We start from the raw sequence: 10,585 nt of genomic DNA on the forward strand, positions 1-10,585 counted from the left end.
GGAAGAAATCTCCAACTTAACCAGTCTTTGTGTGAGTGGCCACCTTCCGTGAATGGCTTGTAGCTGAGAGGAAATTAAGAAGTCAGAGAAAAACTGACAAGGGCTTTCTTTGTTAAAAAACAAAAGCAAAAACAAAGAAAGTACATGCCACTAATGGCAGCAATAACTCCGACAACGGTTTGGTTCAGAGAAGGGACAAAGCACAGAGTCACTGAGCCAGGTGTACTTTCTGTGGTTAATAAAACACAATAAGCTATGCAAAGCTAACAGCAGCAGCTCTAAGCGTGCCTTCATGAAAGAGACATGAAATCACTGAGCCAGGAATATTCACAATGGTAGAGAATGTATACACACACACACACACACACACACACACACACACACACACACACTATATATATATATATATATATATATATATATATATATATATATATATATATATATATATATATATATATATATATATATATATATATATATATATATATATATATATAATGTGTGTAATAAGTTTTCAAAGACCCATTTAAGTTGCAAAAACAAAAAAGACAAGACTGACCTTATATCTCTGATCTGTAGCCTTGTTTGTCACAATAATTTGGGATCTTTTGAGACATTTGAGTTCTATCCCTAGGCTGTAATTTGCTAGCTCCATATAAAAAAAGGCCAAAACCAAAATGACTGTGCGGAAACACTGGATGCATTGAATACCAAACGTATATGAATGGCTAGGGTTGGGGATTTATTCTTTCAATACACTATAGTCAAGATTTGGTGCAGAGATGAAATCTTGGTGTTAAGGAATGAGACTGGGAGTGAAAATAATGAAGTAATATTAGCTCCAAAATGCACAACAGTTATGGCAGCCAGTCCCAAAAAACACAATTAATCTTGCATTTTTTTGTGTAACTTCATATAAAAACAAATACAATTTTAGATTTTACATTAAAAACATAATTAGTTGTAAGATAAATATTGTTGAAGGGCCAGTGCAAATGTATTTGTGGCTGCTAAACTTGCACAAAGTTGAGTTGCATGCACATCTCAAACTGAAAATAAATACAGCGGTACATCTACTCCAGTAGTAGATCTCCCAAAAGAAACGGAGTATCTCTGTGCTGTCCTTTGCTTTCATTTAAATTAGGATTTCAAACATTTAATTTACATTTAATGGAAACCAGGGCCAACATTAAGCAAGCAGTGGCAGCAAAACAGTCGTGAAAAATGCAGAAGATTGCTTTGCTTAGACAACTTATGAGACAGACAGACAGACAGCCTCACTGCAGCCAAACTTCAGGACAGAGTCCCAGAAAAGGTTAAGTTAATATTTCACCACTGGCCATTTGACAGCTCCACACGATTCGCAGACTACGTGCGGAGTCATGTGGAGCTTTCAAAAGGGAGGGTTGTTGGTTAAAGGGGGCTTATCTTAGCAAATTGATTGTTTGTTACAAAAGAGATGGTGAAGTCACAGTGGAACTGGTTCTCCTGTACTTGACTATTAAAACTATCCGCTTTTTCCCTTCTAGTCACATTTTCCCAGCAAAAGCTTCAGTTAGTCATGGGGATGACCTACAGCGTTGGAGAGTGAGTACAACAAATTATATATGTCACCGTAGCTGCGACAAATGCAATGCGTGCTTTTGGATTAGGTAGTTTTCTCTGTTTTGATTTGCATTTGACTTTTAGTAAAGGTATTCTACTTCCCTTTTATGGAGGGGAATGTACATGCATTCAAACTAAACCTGACCTAAGATACAATGAAACTTTTAGAATTTGCTTCTGTTTTTTATGTGTAGAAATTATGTAAATGTGGGTATTTTTGTCACTTCGGGGTTACTGGGTCGCCATGGTTCCGCTGTGGAGATATTTGAATCTCAAAGATGAAGCGATAAAGGAAGGTAATGTTTATAAAACCGTAATTTTTTTAACGTGCCTTGACAACAATTGGTTTACCATAAAAAATAATTGCATAGAAGAGCTCTTCACTGACAGCTAAAAAGAAAACTCCCTATTCAAATTATGTTTTGGGAGTAACGTCAGCGCAAGTTGATGTAAAAATACGCAAGCATTTAATCCTTTCACCCTTTAATGTGTGAGGACTTTCTAAATATGTTGCAAATGAATTTTGTTCTTTAGTTATATGATTGTTTTTTTATTATCATTATTTTCCCAAGGGGCTTGACAAAATGTAATCCTCTGAAGTGTTGTGTTAAGCTGTTAGCTGTCAGCAGACTTCATTCAGAGATGTCTCAGTCTGGATAAATAGAAAGGTTGTTCTGATCACAGTAAAACTTACAGCCAGTCACACTCAGGCTAGTCCCAACCTACAATACTGACTCCATTTTCAAAAGGTTCCTATTCCTTCATTCAATTGTTACTTCTAATAAAATTACACCTCCAACCGCTTTAAATGTGAGGATTTGCTTTCCCATATGCGTGTGTTTAGTTGCACTAAAGGCTGCGTCGACCTGCCGTGGGTCACTGGTGATCTAGCGAGTGAAGTATGTGCAAAATGGATCCTGCTGAGCGAAACTGACCCGTTTATCAAAGTTCAGCATGTTCTGTTGTCTTTCTTTTTTCTTTTTTATCCTTCCTTCCTTCCTTCCTTTTGTGATGATACAACCATAAACTTCAATCTACGTTATTATCTATTTTAGAGTGGCATGCATTTCTGTTCAGCCACCTTTAGTTTGATGCCTTGAAATAAAGTCCAGTACAATCCTTTGCTTTCAGATGTCCTTAGTAAACAGAGTCCACGTGTATAATATGTCTTCAGAAACAAATAAAACTCCTCTGTGACGGGCAAAAAGTCAGAACACAATGGTGATAGCACAATTTTGTGGGGAGCATTTTTTTTAGCAGGGACGGGGAAGCTGGTTAGATTTAAAGGGGAATTATCATGCCTTTCACATTGAAATCATTCAGCTGTGGTCTATATAGAATGGAACTGCAATGCTTTGGCCTAAACTCCTTTTTATGGTTGCCCCACATTTCACATTTCTACCCCTGTTCTGAGGTGCATCTGAGAGCACCTCAGAACAGGGGTAGGTGGTTGGTGCTGTCTCTTTAAATCTAAAGGAGGCCCCTCACGCCCCGGCTCCCTCCTGGTCGCAGAGCGTTCCACTCCACTCCATTGTGCCATTTTTTGAGTATGCTGCGAGACTGGAAGTCCATGACCTTGTTTAGCAGCTCTGCAGGAAATACTATGACGTAGTGGTTTAAAAAAAATGTAAAAGTCTCTAGAGCTAGGCACAAACACTGGTGTGATCAGACATTCTCAGTCACTGGGCTCAGGGTCTGAAACAAATTGCCTCCCGACATTCGTACCACTACTGACTTTGGTGTTTTTAAAGCCAGGGTTAAAACCTATTTATTCAGACTGGCTTTCAATATTCATTTCATTCATTCTGTTCCTATGATGTTGATTTTATGTACAGTACTTTGGTCACCTCGTGTGCTGTAAAGCGCTGTAAAAATAAAAGTTGATTGACTGATTGATTGATTAATAGGAAGATAGATGCAGTCAAATACAGGGCAAAAACCTGATAGAGGCTGCTAATGACTTCAGGTTCACCTATCATCAAGACATCAATCTTAAACATGCTGTCATTCCTACAACAGAGGGATATATATGAAAGGATGTTTATGTGCTCGAATGACTCTACATCCTGTCTGAATGGGCAGGAGATATTTTGCAAAGAGGAAAATACGTCAGACTCTAGATGTGAGAAGCTGGTGGAGACGTGCACCAAAAAAACACTTGCAGCTGTAATTTCTAAAAAAAAAATATGACACGGCGGCGGAATATAAAGGCATGTCACACAGTTCCAATTTTTATTTGTAATGAATAAAAATACAAACACTAACATATTTTGCCATTAGTTCATAATTCCATGCTGTTTAGTATTAGTTAGTGTTGCGCTGATGAAATTTTTTTAGCCCCGATACCGATACCCAGTGTGCGATTTGCAAAAAAAACAGAGGGGGGGGGGGATCATTTCAAAAGTTTTATAAATGAATGAAAGTTTTACTAATAATGGTTAGCTAGCAGGTGCTCTTTCAGGTAGCTAGCTAGGTCCAGTAGGTTAGACTTTTGTTTTTAAACTTGCGCCATCTACTGTCGGGACTCGGGAGTCGGTATTAATTTACTTTAACCGTTTTGAGCAGAAAACATAATAATACTCTTAGAAAACAAACAAAAAAAAATTTATTTACAAATGTGAAGGAAACAAGACATGTATTAATATCAATTTTGAAAAATCCATAATATTCAGGGGTTAAAGCAAAAATAATCAATTTAACTGAAAATTTTTCTAGTCAGCCCATATATTCCCGGGCTGTGGACGTCATGCCACCTTAGTAACCTCATTTGCTTACTGTGCAAAGTCCACTTTAACCAAATCTGGTAGTTCCATCGACAATTCCTGTATCTCTCCCACCTTCCAGCTTCCGACCCTCCTTCTTCTTCTTAAAAAAAAAAAAGCGCGTCATGCTAAATTAGCTGAGCTAGAGCGTTACTCCTTCAGCTTTAAATAAAACATAACAACGACAGACACACTTACCGAGGGAAGTTGTTGTCAGCTGTTCTATCCACGGAACTTGCTGACCTGCTGGTTCACATAAATCCAAAGAAAATCTTTGACCACCGCTACTTTCATTCATGCATCTGTGGTCAGTTTGAGATTTTCTTTTAAAAGTTAAAATGATTGAACACAGATAAACCTCAAACTAGTAGATTTCCGGTTTGCAAAGACCCGCCCTACTCTCCTTCTGATTGGCTAATGTCCCAGCTCTGCCAGATTTCATTGGTTGAGCGCAACTTATGTTTAAAATCTTGAATAAAAAGTCTACACGGAACATTTTGCGCTCATTTTCCAAATGACAAAAGTCCCTCACAGCGACTGAGAACATTGAACCCCTGATAATATTACTTATTCAGGTCAGAAGGAGGAGGAATGTATGCCCCCCAGGGATAAAACATGAATGACCAGAGGGGAGGACATCACAACCAGAGGGGGGGGAAAATCCCCCCCAGCAAATCGCACCCAGCCGATACCTGACTGTGCAGTATTGGCCGATACTGATACCATACCGATACTATCTGTTTGAAATTGATGTGTGTGTGTTTATATATGAAGAACTGCATACTACTTAGGGTAGTAGAACTTTTTATTGCCTACCTGGAATAGGTGACAATAGTTGAATAAACTTTTGGCTCTCAAAGGACAAAAAAGTGCAACATTTGTGAAATTATAACATGTATAATAGTAGTGCAACAGTAAGACAGTAAAATTAAATTAATAATTGAATAATCTCTTTTAAACCCTAAGTTTTGGCTCTCAAATGCCAAAATAGTGAAACATTCATGAACTTATATAACATGTATAATACTAGTCAGGAGAGAGAAGGCTGCGTTCAAGTGACATACAAACATCAAAATGTTGGTACTCGCCGATACCGACACCGATACCGATACCACCATTTTAGATCGGGGACCTGCCCGATACTGGTATCGGTATGGGTGCAACACTAGTATTAGTCTAACAAATAATATCCCAATAACATGCATTGTAACTTGAAAAAACATGAAAGGCCATTGGCAACAACTAGTTTTGAAAAAGCACTGTCTTGGTTAAGGCATGAACACCCTCACTGCAGCTTCAGAAGTGCAAATGCATTTTTTCTCTTTGAGTAATTTCCATTATCCTTTTTTGCTCAAAGGGTTAACCACCTCTACGCCTTCTTTGTCCAATGGTCACCAGAAATCTACGAAACAGGCAGAAAGAAGCGCTGCAAGTCTTGCAACGTCAGGAAAGACCAGCACGACAGCCTTGCAGTGGACAAAATCGTTACTGTTATCAGCAAGCTGTTCAGCAACCCTGTGAAGACGTTCAAAACGGCAAAAATCTGGAAGGTAGGGTCAAATGAAGTGCTGTAATGACTGGAGATTTAACACAGCGTAGCTTTGGTGTACGTTCTTGAAGAACTTTCAGTGGGTTTCGTGAGAAAACTCTCAAGAAATGCTCCCTCCTTTCTGCCTCTTATAGTAATAATATCGTCTTTATTGTCATTGAAACATACATTACAATGAAAATTGCTTTCTGCATTTAACATATCCCCTTGGGGAGCAGGGGGCTGCCATGTGTGGCGCCCAGGGAGCAATCAGGGGTTAAGGGCCTTGCTCAGGGACTCAGCGTGCTGCGTGCTGGCACTTCTCTGGGTGCAAGCGTGCTGCTCTAACCACTCGGCCACGACACCCCCCCCCCCCCTTCTTCTTATCGGAAGAAGCGTGGAGGCTTGCGGCAGGGATGCCAGATCTGCCATTTTTCAGGCCAAACACAACATGAAAACCTTATTAAAATCCAGGAAAAATCTTAATCTCTGTTGACACCTATGTAAAAAGCATAAAACTATTGCACACATAATACTGAACATGCCATAAGAACCGAACTGCACTTACACAAAGAAACAAGGTTACACAGAAAGGCTCCCCACAAAGTATCCAATCAGGCAACCAAACAGCTGACACACACTTTGCTTTCCCCATCGCTTTTCCCCATCGCTGTCACACACACACACACACACACACACACACACACACACACACACACACACACACACACACACACACACACAGAGACTATGATTTCAGAAGAGAATATGATCTTTAGATTCTCAGTTTTAGAACAACTATGTCAGCTTTTTTGTGTTTCTGTGGAGTGAAACTGTGGGATTGCCTCAATGTGAAAATACAGGAATGTCCAAACATCACCCAGTATAATTTATTTTTAAAGATACTCCACCACAACGGTAATTAGTTGGGGTGGCCATGACTAATTTATAGGTCATGTCTTTGTATCTGTTGTTAGGAATGTAAGTGTGCCGTGTTTTTTGTTTTTGTTTTTTTTTCCTGGTTGTTGTATGTGGGGAACAATGATATAATACTACATTTATTGAACCTATTCTTTCAGAAAGTTATAGAAAATGCAGATTGTTTTAAAAAAGTTATGTCCGATGGCCACCAACAAATCCATCAACCTATTGAGACAAGGAAAATGTCCATTTTGATGCACTGGGGTTGGATGTAATAAGTTTGTACTTCTTTCTTCCCAATTTCAAACATAACATTAAGCTAATATGCTCTGAATAGTGTAAAATATTTGTTGACTGTACATGCTATTTAATTTTCACGTTTTTTTCCCCCAGTCATGTTCAAACTAAACTAAACTAAATTAAAACTGAACTAAAAATGCCAATCAGCTAAATATGAATTGGCAACGACGATTAAATCAGTCGCACAGATTGCTTTGAAATAATAGTGTGATCTCGCCTTCGTGTATAAATTGCCTTCTTCTAAGTTTGGGAATATTAACCTAAATATATTGTGGCGCCATGTTCAAATTCTGAAGTTGTGTTTGTATTTCTGTATCACAATTCCTGCAGCAATTTGAATTTTCCCCACTATGGCATGACGCTGTCCCTCAAAGTCAAGTCAAAGCTTAACAGTAAAGATCTTCTGGCCAACTTCCCAGTGCAGCTTAACTGAGATGTTAATCACATTTGCAACGTTTACAATTGACACTGACCAATATCACTCCACAGTAACACTTCAATAACCAGTGCCAATTACTGAATGACATTGTCAAGTTTGATAGATTCGCTACACTTCCAAATAAATGGCATAATGATTTGACTGCAAGGACAGTACCTTTTATTGAAAGCTACACGTTTTTACTTGACTGCTACACAATGACAAATATTTTGATACAGTTTTCCTATTAATACTTTCTTAAAACCCATCAAATGCTGTGAAAAGCAGCCCAAAGTTTTGCAGACCTCACAAAGCTAATTTTTCCAGCCCAACGCCCAATCTGGCAACACTATCTGGCAGTTGTCCCTGGGTTTGTGGGAAATTCCATCTTCCTTATATGGACATCCTCCACATCTCAGCAGCAGGTTTTTTCTTTCCTGCCAGAAAGAGAATCAACGGTCATTGGCAGAACAAACCAAGGATTCGGTTGCCGAAAAATGAAAGCGAAAGTGGCACAGCCAGTGAAAGTGAACCTGTCTCACACTTTCTAAGTAGTGACTGATGCCTTTAGAAAGCAGATGTGTGGAGCAGCAGAGTGCAGAATAAGACAGAAAAATTAGTTGCAATGAGGAAAAGACAGGAAAACATGGTGGTGCTTTATTTTGCCAGGAACAAGGTGGAGCCGTATGTTGAGGTGAGATGGCTTTATTTGGTCAGTTAAACGTGTGTTTATGTGCACAAAGACTTTATTTAACATATAACAGACAATTGGAAAACATTTGGAAATTTACTAGATGTGAAAAGGAATGGTTTTGGAAATCAAAATTAGGATATAACAGAACAGCCCAAAAACAAAAAGTATTACATTTATTTTATTCTCAACTTGTTGCATCCTTCTGTCATGTTGCAGATCGTCACAGTGAAGGACTCAAAGCGTAGCGTGAGTCTGTGCAACTCAGTGGAGTCTGAGCCAGAGAGTGAGTACCAGGAGACGGAGGATGCACTCCCTGTCCTGAAACATGAGAGCCAGCTGCTAGATGATTATCACCTCCAGAAGGTAAGTTCCTTAGTGCTGGTTTATACTGACAGGTCCCCAGTAGGATGTCTAAGGATGTCATCTGATCAAAAACTGCTTATCCTGAACAGCTTGCTGCTCACATGCCTCCAAAGGCCCAGTGTTATCCGTGGCAGCTGGTGTACAGCACCGCCATCCATGGAACAAGCCTGAGGACTCTCTACAGAAACATGGCTGGTCTGGACAGCCCTGTGCTGCTGGTCATCAAAGACATGCACAAAAAGGTTTGCATCTTGATTTTATGGTTTGAATTGGCTTCCTAACCTCAAAAAGGAAAGAAAAAACAAAAACACTGACTAACAAATAGATTTCATGTTATTTTCAGGTTTTTGGGGCTTTTTGTTCGGATCCACTAAGAGTCAGCAAATATTTCTACGGCACTGGCGAGACCTTCTTGTTCAGCTTCAGCCCCGACTTCCAGGTAGGGGTGGATTTCATTTTTAGAGATATTTTTATCTCTGAAAGTGCTCCAATAAATGTAGTATTAGTAAATATTCAAGTTCACGCTTTCAATAGTCAAACTTGAACCAGACAAAAACAGCTGTGAGAGAAGCATAAAAATGTGAACCTAATACTAGCACTAACTGGAGGGAGGCATAAATTATTTTATTACTTGGATGGAACAGTGTTTTCTACTTCATTGAATGAAAATAACTTCATGAATTCATAACTAAAGCCTGAAATCTTTTGTCTGAATGTTGTTTAGCATTACAGGTGGAGCGGGGAGAACTCCTACTTTGTGAGCGGCAATTGGGAATCCCTGCAGATTGGAGGAGGAGGGTAAGCTGAGTTGTGTTTGGGGTCTCCAGTCAAACAGAGAAATGCTAAAGAAAGGGGCTAAATGGCAGATGTTTATTAATGCGCTGCAATACGTTTCAAAGATTACATGTGTATGTTCTCTCTTTTTAAGGGGGTGCTTTGCTCTCTGGCTGGATGCTGATTTGTACCACGGTGCAAGCTTCTCCTGCCCCACCTTCCACAACGCTCCTCTTTCCACACATGAAGATTTTACTGTTCTGGATGTTGAAGTCTGGACTGTGCCGATCTGAAAGGCAACTTCAAACAAACGTGGTTTCTCCAGTGAAGTAAAGACGCTCCAAACTGAATGCTGTGTCCGGACAGAGCCTTAGCTCGCTGCACCAGGATCAGAGCATCCCACGTACTGTTCAAAGCCAGTTAGGCTGGCTCTGCAAACTCGCTTGGTGGTCGGTTGAAATATGACCTTTAGAGACAAGAGGAAACATGAACAGCTCATTGCAAAGCTGGTAAAGAGACGGTTGGAAGCTTTGTACAGGCAGTGGCCTGCTTTAACTGTGTAAAAAAATCACAGCACAACTTGTTTTGTTAAATAGTTTTCAAACTTTTAAGTTTTATATAGATTTGTATTTAACAGAACTTATGTTCTTAAGTAAAATAATTTATTTTATGGTACTGGCACTGTAATAGAATTGGACCTAAAGCTCTGTATATGAGGAAGTGAGAAGCAAATAAATCAGGTGGAGAACGTACAATGAAACTGTAATGACAGGACCTTGTGGCATTTATGAGGAAGCAAATCTTAGTTGTTAATGGTCTTCTCTATTTTCCTCAATTTCCTATGTCTTTGTCTAAGATTTTTATTCTCAGGGAAATGGGTATTTTTGCAATTTTACAACATTTCAAATAAATAGATTTGTATTTATCTGTTTTGTGTATTTTTTACTCTTTACTGCACATTCTTAGGCCAAGTCTTTAGTGTGTATTTATGGTTGGTTTACTTGAATGTTTTTTTTTTTTTTTATCTGATCAGGTGGTGCTGGAGCTGTCACTGATTTCTAAAACACAAATGAAAATGTTCTCTGTATTGTTGAAACTTAGTGCATCAATCAGATTGATTTTGTGGATACCTCAAACCAAATAAAACAGCTGAAAAATAAAATACACAAAGGGTGATGGGCATTCTTCATGGCATTGACTTTGGGTGTCTGAATATT

At 39.0% G+C, this 10,585-nt stretch overlaps 1 protein-coding gene across 2 annotated transcripts; it reads left to right on the forward strand.

Annotated features, from left to right (window-relative positions):
- Positions 1-1,461: 1,461 nt before the first annotated feature.
- LOC118559657 (nuclear receptor coactivator 7-like) lies at positions 1,462-10,293 on the forward strand. Of its 2 annotated transcripts, XM_036130306.1 has the most exons (7): positions 1,462-1,590; positions 5,728-5,920; positions 8,448-8,594; positions 8,684-8,836; positions 8,938-9,033; positions 9,319-9,392; positions 9,523-10,293. In XM_036130306.1, exons 1-7 carry the CDS (start codon positions 1,565-1,567, stop codon positions 9,659-9,661), a joined length of 828 nt encoding a protein of 275 aa, XP_035986199.1. In that variant the 5' UTR covers positions 1,462-1,564; the 3' UTR covers positions 9,662-10,293. The 2 variants fall into 2 exon arrangements, with proteins under 2 accessions (XP_035986199.1, XP_035986206.1); XM_036130313.1 differs by lacking the exons at positions 1,462-1,590; positions 5,728-5,920 and adding an exon at positions 7,461-8,231.
- The last annotated feature ends 292 nt before the right edge of the window (positions 10,294-10,585 follow it).

Source organism: Fundulus heteroclitus, chromosome 3 (assembly GCF_011125445.2).
Source record: "Fundulus heteroclitus isolate FHET01 chromosome 3, MU-UCD_Fhet_4.1, whole genome shotgun sequence".
Lineage (NCBI taxonomy): Eukaryota > Metazoa > Chordata > Actinopteri > Cyprinodontiformes > Fundulidae > Fundulus > Fundulus heteroclitus.

What these genes read in the sequence shown, in the direction of transcription:
- LOC118559657 (XM_036130306.1), top strand. Translation starts at nt 1,565, where the DNA reads ATGGGGATGACCTACAGCGTTGGAGA. An exon ending in AAACGGCAAAAATCTGGAAG is followed by an intron (nt 5,921 to 8,447) that starts GTAGGGTCAAAT and finishes GTCATGTTGCAG; the next exon opens with ATCGTCACAGTGAAGGACTC. An exon ending in TCAAAGACATGCACAAAAAG is followed by an intron (nt 8,837 to 8,937) that starts GTTTGCATCTTG and finishes TGTTATTTTCAG; the next exon opens with GTTTTTGGGGCTTTTTGTTC.